Source organism: Aedes albopictus, chromosome 2 (assembly GCF_035046485.1).
Source record: "Aedes albopictus strain Foshan chromosome 2, AalbF5, whole genome shotgun sequence".
Taxonomy (NCBI): domain Eukaryota; kingdom Metazoa; phylum Arthropoda; class Insecta; order Diptera; family Culicidae; genus Aedes; species Aedes albopictus.
The window spans coordinates 206,800,631-206,813,297 of NC_085137.1; the positions used below are offsets into that span (position 1 = coordinate 206,800,631).

General features: G+C 41.4%; 1 protein-coding gene across 3 annotated transcripts in view; it reads left to right on the forward strand.

Annotated features, from left to right (window-relative positions):
* LOC109404231 (serine/threonine-protein kinase 24) overlaps positions 1–12,667 on the forward strand; it is a 261,291-nt gene that overhangs the window by 21,271 nt on the left and 227,353 nt on the right. The window contains exon 1 of one of the 3 annotated variants that reach the window (XM_029869081.2): positions 9,623–10,951. The exons of 1 other annotated variant lie outside the window; for it this stretch is intronic. In XM_029869081.2, coding sequence (XP_029724941.1) covers positions 10,685–10,951 — 267 coding nt within the window. In that variant the 5' untranslated portion in view covers positions 9,623–10,684. Of the gene's footprint in view, positions 1–9,622; positions 10,952–12,667 lie in introns of those variants that run through there. One more of the 3 variants, XM_029869083.2, reaches the window with a different exon arrangement.

The following is a 12,667-nucleotide window of genomic DNA, read 5'->3' on the forward strand; positions in this document are numbered from 1 at the left end:
TGATTACGGCTAACTTAATTGTATGTTATTTGTAATTTCGTACATATTTATGATGAGTGGAAAATGATGCGTCGAAGGGGAACCAATTTATGCATTTGGCTGTATTCTGGAGTAGAGCTACCCGTTTTTGCGACACAGTTCTGATCACTGAATTGTAACATTCGAGATAAAGAAGGGCGATATGTGCTAAGTGTCTGTTTTCGATTTTCACATTTATTAGCTATCGTAGATTAGTCTTTTTGCTGGCGGTGGGTTATTTTTCTTCTTAAACAAATACATGTGCGTTCTAGAGCTTCTTCAAGCTCTTCTTCGGATCATAGTGTTGCTAAACGTCTGGCACTCTGGCTTTTGCATATTGAGTTTGAACGGGTAGTGCTATGATGGTTTCGTACTGCTCAGCGATGTAAAGCAGACATATTTACTTCATAATATATGCTAGTGTATTTGTATTTTTAAGATCTTTTTTTTATGGTAGTACACTTTTAAACTATACTAGGCAAATATAATTATGTATGCAACGAGTTGTAGTTGTGACTTTTCAGTGCTGATGATACAAATATAATAACCTAATTTATTGACAGAGTCATAATCATAATCATAAAAACAATTGGTTTTCCGCCATAGTAAATAGCAATTTTACAATTAAAATGGAAATTATTATTTATTTTTATTTGTGAGTTTTAACTTATGCTAATTCTCCACAATAAGATGGATATTATTATGTATCTTTACAATAGAGTTTACGAGAAATTTTCACACCACCTGGATAAAAACTATATAAGAACCGGTGATTCCATTAGAACCTTTTAAAACGTAGATGCCCGTATAATTTGCAGTTGCTACTTCGTGATTGACCAGTATAATTGATATTGCATAAGGAACAGACAAACAGAACTTGGGAGAAGCTAACCAAATTTTATGAAGTCAATAACGGCGTCGGCCACGTCCTTACGGTCATCGAGAAAGAGAAGGAATGTTAATGAGGTGTGATGCTACTAGAGACTAAGATCACCTCTACTTCCCCAGGATTGTCACGGGAAGGTCACGGGAAGGTCACGGGACGGTCACGGGAAGAGGTTTTCGTTAGTGGGAAGAGGGTATAGTCACATGAACAGGAATCACTTTGGTAGGTAATGTGAGTCATGCAACCTCTATTGGAAACAGAACAATTATTTTTATTTTCACTAAAATATAACATATGTCGATTGCAAGATGACGAAACATTGAAATTAATTCATTAATGCAAAAATGAAAAAAAAAACACATTTATTACACTAGTTTACAGCATTTATGGACTCGGTAAGCTGATGATCATTTTTGGTGTAGAATCATGCCCTGAGTTCAAAAACGCGAAGGAAAAAAATTACAGTAGGGTGGAATTTTTTTCGACTTTCCATACAAGGTTGATGATTTGAAATCGAATTTTGTTCTATTTTTAAGCAAAGTCGCTCACTTCAAACATCTCATTCTCCGTAATCAATGCTCCGATTGAGCTAAAATTGTTACTGTAACTCGCCTACATATGATATGTCAAATTAACGTCAAGAAAAAAATTTTAAATTGTTTTTTTTTTATTACTGAAAAAAAATACATTTCTTCAAAATTTTATGGGAATTTTGCCAAAAATTTAGGGAGATCGTCCCTAAAACTCGCTAATATCTTGAATTTCATCAATCTGACGCAAAACCTGTATTCAGATGATCGAATGGTATTGTATTCAGCTTTTATTTTATGGAAAAAGATTTAAAATTGGTTGAACAAAACGCAATATATTTGAATTTTAGTAAATTACATATTTTGAAAAGTTGTAAAACTCGATATTGATCTAAAACTCAAAAACTGTTCTACTTAAAATTTTTTGAAGGTCGGTTTTGAAATCAGCGCTAAATTGTGCTTCAAAAATTTTGGTCGTAGACAGAAGTTCACGACTTTCGTTTTATTTTGTAAACTAGTGTTATTAATTAATCATTTTAATACAATTCAAATCATAAAATCTATCAGGAGGAAATGTTTATTTTATTGAAACTATATTCTAGGATTTCTTGCCAACACTTGTAGTGACTTACAAAGTTATGTGTTAAATTTACAAAGACGGCTATCTAAGCTTGTCGTAGTAAGACATATTATCCTATGATTTTGTAGTATGCGAAAATAACATTCTTTTAAACTTTCGAAATAAAGTAACAGCATGAAACGAACTCACCAATTTATATATGTATTTCTGCGTTCATCAAATCAAATCGATTGCCGGGAAGCACGCTGAAATATGAACACCTTCACACCGAATAGACAAAAAAAAATCGTCGTTGTCGCTAACCCATCACCGCCCAGAACTGAAACACGCGGGAATCGAGAAAAACAGAAGCTTATCACACCGGCGAACACGAGGGGAAACGAATCCCACTTGTCCGAATCTCTTTTACGCAGGAAAAAGGAAGGAATCGCGGGAGGACTCTCCGGAAGAAATCTCTAAAAGATTCCCCGGCAGAATCCCGGACGAAATCCGTCTCTGAAGAAATCCCTAGATGAATCCCTTTAATTAAATTTAATTTAATTTAATCCTGAAAAGAAACCCTGAAAGAGCCTGGAAAGGAATCCCAATAAGAATCAATGAAAGAATACCGGAAAAAATGCCTACAAAATCCATATGAGAATCTGGGGAAGAACCCCTGTAAGAATTTCGGTTGAAATTGCATGAAAAATCTCTGAAGGAAATAATTTCCTTCAAGGAATGTCGGGAAGAATGAAAGAAAAAAATGCCTGAAGTTATCCTGTAGGAAACCCAAGAAAAAACCCTGAGGGAATCCTAGGAGAAAATCCGAGGGAAATCAATGAAGATATTCCGACATAAATTCCTGGAGCAATCTCCGTAAGAATCAACGAAAAATCTTAAGAGTCCTGGAGGAATCCTATAAGGAATCTCGGAAGGAATCTCTGAAACGTGCTCCAAAAACATCTTGGAATCTCTGAAGAACAAATTCCTGAAATAATCCCTCACGCTACCGTAAACGCTACCAGTTTTTCATTGATATCTCTGTCACTCTACAAGAGGATCCCTTTAAAAATATTCATTTTCAGGTAAGGCGGCTTTACTCAATGCGGGGTGAGTATTTATCTGCAGGAATCTTTATGAGAATCTCGGGAAAAGTTTCTGAAGGAGCCCTGGAACGAATTCCGCGAAAAAAACTCGGCATAAATCCATAATGCTGGGAAGAATCAATCAAGGAATTTCTGAAGTATTTGCGATAGGTATCTTGGGAGAAATCCCTCGAAAGAATCTCAGGAAGAATTCCGGTAAGAATCCTGGAAGAATTTCAGAGAGGAATCCCTGAATGTATCCTGGGAGGTATCTCGGCAGGAATACCTGAAGATATCCCGGGCGTAATCTTTTGGGAACCCAGAGTGGATTTCCGAAAGAATCCCGGCAGAAATCTCCAAATAAATCCCAGTGAAAATCCCGGGAGGAATCCTGATAAGAATCATGAAGGAACTGAAGGAACCTCGGAAGGAAGAGTAAAATTGTGGGAGGAATCAATTATGCAATTTCAATAGTAATCCCTGGAAGAATCGCGGAAGCAATTCTCAAAGAAGTTTAGGCAGGATTCAATTATTGAATTCCAGAATAATAAAACATGGAAAAATCTCTCAAAGAGACCCGGGAAGAATCAACGTAGAAATGCTAGTTAGGAATTTCCTGAGTAATTCTGGAAAGAATCCTGAAAGGAATCCCGACCGAATTTCCTGATGGTATTGAGGGAAAATGGCTGACAAAAAAAACTTAAAATAAGTTCGGGGTGCATCAATAAAAGTATCCTGTCGGAGGAATCTTTGATAAAATTGTGAACGAACCCTAGAAGAATCCAGGGAGAAATCTCTGGAAAAATACCAGCAAGAATACTTGAAGGAATCCCTGGAAGAAGCCAGTGTGGTATACCAGAAAGAGCTCGAGCTGCTGCGAATCCCTAGCGTTTTTTATGAGGAATTACGAGATGAATCTGGAAAGAATCTTAGGATCAATATCGAGAGGAAATGCCGGTTCCAAGTAATTAGGCAGTTCAAGCCTCTCTCTCTTCTTGGCATAACGTCCTCACTGGGACAAAGCCTGCTTCTCAGCTTAGTGTTCTATGAGCACTTCCACAGTTATTAACTGAGAGCTTCCTCTGCCAAATGACCATTTTGCATGTGTATATCGTGTGGCAGGCACGAAAACACTCTATGCCCAAGGAAGTCAAGGAAATTCAACCCGTAATGCATATATTTTTGAGGTGTTCATATAGTTTGAAAGTTGAATTGAGGTGAAACATCAGAGTATACAAATATGGCCAACATAAACCCCAGTTCACGTTTCAATAGCACTAATCTTGAAACCAATCTCGTTGATTAGGATTTTCTGCCTCTATTTGTAAGTGAGCAAAGCCAGGATAAACAAATGCAGCGTAGACTACGCGCAGCAGCTTGGCCCTATTATAAGATTGTGGCCCTATCAACGGAAGAGCAGCTTGGCCCAACTACACTTAAAGATGGCTGGAGGGACATCCGTTCCGCCATAGGTAGTACCTCGGCTGCAGCACTAGACTTCGTGACTCCGATTCACAGAAACGACCGGTACGACAAAAGAAGCGCCAGCAGGAAGAACGAGATTGCGAAGCGATGGAAGAGCTGTATCGCGCTAAGGACACACGGAAGTTCTACGAAAAGCCGAACCGCTCGCGCAGAGACTTTGTGCCACAAGCAGACATGTACCGCGACAATCACGGGAATCTTCTCACGAGTGAACGTGAGGTGGCCGAAAGGTGACATAAATTTCTCAAATGGTGTAGAACGTGTCCCTTGAGCCGACCCAGTGATACCTGAAGTTCCGAAGGTGGCGTGGTAACAGATCTAGAAGTAGTTCAAAGTCTACGCTCCATACAAATTTCAAAATTTTTGTATGGACGAAAGTCTACTAGGGGGGAGGGTGGGGGGTGGGGTCTGAGATTGCCAAAATTTGGTCTACGTCGTTTATGAACAGTCCCTGAGCTAAGGTGGTATCTTTGTGTAAAAGTGTAAGAGTGTATTGGTGCGAGTATGAAAATTTACACATACTATCATACATAGTGCCACCTTTATCCGGGGTGGCGCTGGTAGCAGTGACTCCCGATTTTCAGCAGTGTTGCAAGTCTTCTTGATAATGTGGTCTTCGCTTTTGACCATGGAGGCCAATCTGGTAGTCCTGAGTATGCCTCTTGTGTCACGCATTTCGAAACACTCTATGTCTTCCCTGATAAGGATATCGAAAGGCACCATCAGTGATGACACAGAGGGCATCATGGTACATTAGCCTAAGTACGTTCCACCTTACCACGGTAGTGCCGTGCTCCAAGCTGGGCCGCTTTACCTTAGTATAGCGACACTAGCCTGAAGCTTGCGCTTAGAATCAGGCTCTGCCTTTTCCATACTTCTGGGAAAACTCCCTCGTCCAGGCATTTCTGCAGCAGACCTGAACATCTCGGGACCCTCTGCAATAGCTTCTTTTGAGGCCAGGTTCAGAACTCCTTCCGGACCTGAGATCTTACCTACGCTAAGGCACTTTGCCATCCTCAAAAGTTCCACATCGGGGACCCTCTCCTTATCGCCAGTCCTGGTCCACAGTTGTCCTATGAAAGAAGGCCAAGGACTAGGATCATGACGCGAAAAAAATCGATGATCTCCTCCAACACCTCTGGAGATTGCTCTGTAGGAGCCATTACACCTCTCGTCTTGGCCATCACGATCCTGGAGGCGTCACCCCACGGATTTGCATTTTCACTCTGGCAGAGACCCTCGAATCAGGCCTTTTTGCTTGTCCTTATCTCGGTCTTCAACGCGGCTTTTGCAGCGGCGAACACCATCCGCCGTTCGTTTCGCTCTTCCTCAGTTCGTGCTCGCTAACTCGGCCGCCTAGCCCCTAGGCAGGCGCGGCGCCGGCCGCCGGTCCGCAATCGCATCGGTCCACCAGTAAGCCGGTGGCTCCCATTTCTAGGGTGGACTCGCCTACACGATTAAACGAAAGTACACAGCGCACGAGTAACTTGCAAAATGACAAAGGCTTCTTCACTCATACTTGTGTACGATTAGATCAACACAAAAATGTGCTGATCCAGTGTTACACAAATCTGCCTGAAAATTCTATTGTCTTTTCGGTCGCTGCGTGAAAGTTACTCGTTGCGCTGCGTATATCGAGTTCTGCGTTTAGACATGATCGCATCGCACGCGAGAGCACGGCTACCAGCTCCTCACCTTCAATCGCCCAGGCATTAGGGGCGAACGGGACGGTCGAGGAAATATCGGCCATTACTCTGTTGCTACTAAGATGGTAATCTCAGAATCTACTTCATACTTTACAAGAAAAACTTATCATTGTGTATGCTCACATGCAGTGCATATGCTGATTGATTTTCAGCATCTTCAGTGCGATAGATATCGAGATTACCATCTTCAAAATCGCGAGGCAAGTAGTTAGAAAGAGAGGGAAGATAGGAAAAATAACACGGTGTCCCGTATCACCTTACAGTTACCCGCTATTACCACCGGCCTGCGCCCTGTTAAGGTGAATCGGGATGCTGTGTTATTTTTCCTATCTTCCCTCTCTTTCTAACAATTTGCCTCGCGATTTTGAAGATGGTAATCTCGATTTCTATCGCACAGATGAGGCTGAAAAACAATCAGCATATACACTGCAAGTGAGCATACACAATGATAGATTTTTGTTCCATTATATGAAGTAGAATCTGAGGGCCAGCAGCCGGTCGAATTTTTTTTCCTGTCAGAATTTTTCTCGTGGTTTTTTTGTTTTTTTTTTTTTTTTTTAATTCGGCCGGTGGTTTTTCAATTATTTATTTGAGACATTAGAATAATTTCCTTTTATGATCGCAGACAGTATTTTGGTTTTTTGTAACAATCGGATTCCAAATCCCTACCGCCGTCGTCTTCATCGTCATCGAGTTCCGCCGTGTTCCGTGGTGATAGTGTCGTGGTCGTTGCACCGGAAACTGGTAGAAAGGAAGTGATTCGTTGAACGCAATCCTCCCGTGGACAGAATTGTACGGGTGTGTTCTTTTGAGGGTGAAAATAATGGCCCTGTTACAATAGATGGAGTAGAAATTTTCTTCACGCAATCAGTGGATTAGCAGTGAGTGGTACTGCGTGGAAATTTGAATATACTGGGAATATTCCCGTAGATCATAAATTGCTTGTCTTTTTTCTCACGTTTTGAACACGGATTAATGTCCTCGATTCCGCTGGCAAATATTCAGTGTGTGAAAAGCAAGTGTCCTTCCGCGTAGATTCCTATTCGCGTACTCCGGCAGTGATGATATCAGTATTGATAGTGACATATTTCTCCTCCCGGGATACTGTATCATGTGTGCGAAGAAAAAAAACGACATGTCGGATGTGTGAACGAGTCCGGCTGATGCTCTTCAAGTGAAGCAGTTGATCTGTAGTGACTGTTTTTTTCGGTAGACGACAGGAGACTAAACTTGGTGAGCCCGTTTCAATATACACGTTTTTTTTCATCTTTTTAATGAATATCTCAAACTATCTACACTAAATACATTATACTGCGGGGTTACACACACACGGGGGATAGCCTAAGGGTGTTGAATGAACTGATGACCGGACTTAAGTTCGTGGAGTAGCCAGACTTTTGTCATGAGATAGCAACTTTTGTTGACTTCCGAAGGGATTCAGCGATTTTAACTCTCCCTGCTACAACAAACCATCAGGTAGATTATTCCCTCCCGGAATGATTCTGCAGTCATAGGTAATCCTTGCGCTGATGGTGGGTACACTTCAATCATCATCATCATCAAAAATTCTTGTGTAAAACAAACCTGCATTTATTTTTTCTCCAATGAATGCAAATTTATTCCAAGAGTACTCAAGTTGATTCAAAAATACAATCATCAATAAAAACCTCTACTTTCGTTACTAATATTTACTTTTTCATCGGTAATAAGGTAAATCATACATATTACATAATTGAATATTTATTTATAATAACTTATCATACGCTTTTTCGCCAAGGAAAGCATCCCATCAAACCCCACCCAACTTCCAACTCCAGATATCTATGAAGTAGCCCAAGTTCTTGGACATGTTCTGAGTAGATATCTAATCAACATTTCCTCCCTATCCCCGCTGATCGTAAGGACCTGGCCAGGTGTCGAGAGTTCGTTAAATGAAAGGTTTGTCAAATCCCAGGCAACTTTTCTGGCGCATTAAACGTCTCTATCGACAGCCACCCTAGGATGTGTACGGTCGGCTATGCTATGCTATGCTATGCTATGCTATGCTATTATATGAAGTAGAATCTGAGATTACCATCTTAGTAGCAACAGAGCAATGGCGGATATTTCCTCGACCGTCCCGTTCGCCCTTAACACGGTCATCATACAGTCTAGCAACTGCGTAGAGTACTCGATCGACCACCGCGGAGGCGCATAACAACTACAGAAGAAGACTCCGTTTACTTTTTCGACCACGAAGCCCTCATAGGTAGTTAGACACCAACTCCTGAACGGGGTATTTACCAGTCGTCCATATCGCCGCCATTTTCCTGGACTCATTCGCGACCCAATTGCCGTTGCCGGCGGGTACTCGGTATGGGCCACCAATCGATCACGTGCAGCCCTGGTAATGTGGTCTTCGGTAAATGGCTCGGTGATGCATTCATCAGGTTTGATCGTTTGAAATCTTAGATTGTATCTGTTAATGTCAATGTTTCCTTAAAGTGGGAAAGGGCCCCAATACAATCGCATTTCAGGTAACTGAAATTGTAGATACCGAGTATTACCAGTGGTGCTCAGATTAGCTGATTCCGCGGGCCAAATTTACATTTGGAAATGCACTCGTGGGCCGCAATGGAATTTCAAAATGTTTATTGGACATTTTTTGGCACTCTTTACCCCATGCAGAACATTTCCCCAATGCTATTAGAAAATCCCATTCCTTAGAATCTGCTTTTCACACTATTGGTATAGAGCACTTTCTACCTTCCAATTTTTAAACTGACTGTCTTAGTGATTTTGAATTTATTGATTTGGAAAGTAGTTTAATCAGTAACTTCGAATAAAAGTTAAAAAAAAATCAGATTCTTCTCAAAATACTACGCGGGCCTATGGGTAACACTGCACTAGATCAATACTTCATTCACAGTGTACTGGAGGGTTCATACAAATACGATGTTCACTGTTAAGGGGGAACTAATGAAAAGTGCAAAAAAGCCTTTCGAAACATCGGCAGACGTTATATATGAATCAACCCCAGCAGGGCCTCTTATCATCGCTTTCGGTATTCCCCTCGAATACTTACAAGCAGGCCGCCACCGCCGCCTGGCTATGGCTTGCCCAATGGCTGAATGAAGCCACCGGAGCTCGTCAAGAGCCATCCGGGCCGAACAATGCATGATGGGGCGCGAGTGCTGATGAGTGTTGGTTGTTGGTAACCTAATCAAGCCAAACACATCCATCCTCAGCACACGGGTGCCACTCGAAATTAAACACCTAAATACGGTCCAACCAGTTCGCCATTGTTGTTTTCACCATTGCAACGAAATGGGGTTGTCTGCAGCATACACCAGTGGGAATGGGGAGGCTCATCAGTACCAAATCAGGTGCCGGTCGGTTAGCAATATGTATCGCGTTTCACCAATGCAGCATCAGTTCTAACTCTTCAGAGCTTGAATCTTACTAGCATTAGACTTTGTTTTCGGTACGAGTCATAGTTCGTTGCTATAGTTACTAAGTTGCGCCAAGTATCGGGGGTTCCAACTAAGAATACAACTCGTGCAAGGTGCCTCGAAGAAGACTATAAATTATTCACCGCGACTGGTAAAGTGAAATTCCAAAAAGGGGCGCAATCTTAGGTGCCTTAGGTCGATCATCGTCGTCGTCGTCAAGTGGTGCAAGAGAAAGAGTCCAATAAGCAAAACGAGAGAAAAGCGGAGAAAGAAGTCTGACTGGATTTGCCGCTTTGGTACTCCGGATCTACCATAACAACATCAACAACTTCTCCGGGCGTCCGTTGAGGCAGCATGCTCTGCAGCAGGCGGCCATAGAGGCCCGGTTTGATGAGATTAATCTTGCAGAACTGTGCGCTGCAAAGGGGGCCAGAAGCCGAGTGGTCTGGGCGGTCTTTGGAGCAACGACAGCAGCAACAGCAGCCAAGATTGGCCTCGGTCGCAGCGTGAATTTCTCTCAACCTTACCTGGGCCTGGTCTGGGCTGGTTTGGGACGGTTTGGACCTTGCTTCGCCCCGTTGACTGGCAAGTGCGCTTTTTTCTGGACCACACTACTTAGTACCGATTTTACCTTGGCCGGTGGTAGAAGAGGAAGTTGTAAATTGGTGTCGTGATCTCGCGCGCAATTCGTGACGAAAAGTGCTCTCCAAATCTAACTGTGTTTTTGGATTACTCTACAAGAGAAAGATTGGAATTTCACTCGACTTGCAAACGAAAAAGGTCTTCTAAGTGAAATCGCGTGATGTCGCATGGTTTCAAGTGCTTTGTCTTTGTTGGTAGAACCAAGTCCAGTGCGTGGAACATGTGAGTGCTCCAAACGTATCGATCGGTCCACTTTAAAATAGAAATAAAAAGCTGCTCACACAACAATCATTTACCTGAGCATCAACGGTACTGATAGCGCAGCAGTGCAAGAAGGAAGCCATGGTGTATTCGAGTCGTGAAAATTTTACTGCTACAATGCTTCATAGCAATGAGTTTGATGCGGCCGGGGTGACGTCACGCTCTTTGACGGTGGTAGACGAAACGGTGGTGAATGATTGGCAGATTAGTCAGAACCATTTCAGCGATTCATCATCGGTACCTCCGCCACCGGTTTGGGGCTCTGCAGGACCGGGAGCAGGCAGCGGTGGCAGCAGCAGTAAGAAATCCTCTGCATCGCCGAATATCGATGAATTGAGTGACGAACAGGTAGCTTTTTTCCCAATGTTCTTATCTTTCATAATTTTAAAATTCGCCTTTATCATCAACCTGATATCTCTTTCTTCAAAGTCATACGCATTTCCTCTCCTAATGATGCTATAGCCAGTCTGGGTCATCTTTCGTAATTACCCAAATAAAAACTTTGGTATCACGATTGAGTTCCTGGAAGCTGGTGTTTTCTCTCTTCTTTCGTATTTAGGTTTGTTGTTGGTGGTGATTTTTTTTGTTTATCTCCTCCTATTCCCTCCATCATCCACTCGATATGTGATACTCATAACAGGGTTTGTTGTTTTCTACTGGCAACGAATTACTGCTCATTGATATGTTCCAGTAAGGATGCACACTTAATTCAGATTGCCGGGATATCAGCATTTTTCCATTCTTTTGCCGAGATTTGCACAGCCGAGTAATCAGCAAACAACAATTTTGCTGAGATCTCAGCAATTTTGACAGTTCATTGCTGAGCTTCGGCAATCGTTTTGCTGAGAGTCAGCTGACAAATGTCACTTTTTGCTGGGATATCAGCTGATAGTTTTACTGAGCAGACGGCTGTGCGCGTTTTTGCCGAGCCCGCAAATCTGTTTTGAGTGTGTGGTATGCACTTGACTCATGAATTTTTGTTAACGGTTCGTGATTTTCAAATGAGTCATTGTCAATTGTTAAATTTTCATTGAAAGAGGGAGAATTTTTTCATCTCTCGCTTTAGGTGTGAAGATTCAAGTATTAAACATTTAAAAAATATTATTGGTTTTTCTTTCAAAAATATTCGGCATCTTCTGATAGGCGTGGAACTTTAGAACTTTGAAAAATCGAATTATCTTAATTTAAAAAAAGTAGATTTCACCTTAAAATGTCAACAAACGCAGTAGGCAGGTTAAAGTTGTCCTAGACAGCTAGTTTTATATAATTTGATTTTTTTTTGCTTTATAAAAACTATGTAAACACCTGAGGGATGCGGACTCAACTTTTTTGGTCATTCAATTTGAGCACGTACTCTTTCTTCCAGTGCACCCCGTTGTAAAGTTTCTTATCTCTATGGAGATCAATTTCGAAGTGCACGCATAAACTACTTCTCACAACGTTTAAACCAAGGCTCAAACATATCGATTATAGCAAAAGCTACAATAAAACGTATTTTCAGCTGACTTTGTCATTATTAGCTTGGAAGAATAATTTACAAATTTTAGGCAAGTTTCACACATAATTTTCTGACAGATAAAACGTTTTAAACGTTTTCGTATCTGACGGCAAAGTTTGTGTGTCATTAAATGTTTCACTTGTTTTAGCGTGACTAAGCAAACCAAACTTGTATCCAGGCACACTCTGATCATTTTGGAGGTTTGGCAGCAGCCTGGCTGCTGTCAAATTTCAGTCCGCAATCCTCACATATAAAAAAAAATGGGAAGTTCGTTACGCTTGATATTGAATGATGACGAAACATTAAAACTTTGAAATATTTACCAAACCGTATATTACTGTATATAATAGCTGTATTTCTTTTATATTTTATTTTATAAAAATGTAGTGGATAACTGACAATGAGGAAGATTACAAGTGGTGGTCGAAATACGCGTATCTGTCAAAGGATAAGCAACATAGGGCGGAATTAAAAGGTACGAAACTGATTACACTCATTCGAAGAGGGTATTCTGCTTAGAGGGTTCGAAAAGTCGGTACAAGATAATGTCACTTTGTTTTACCGAT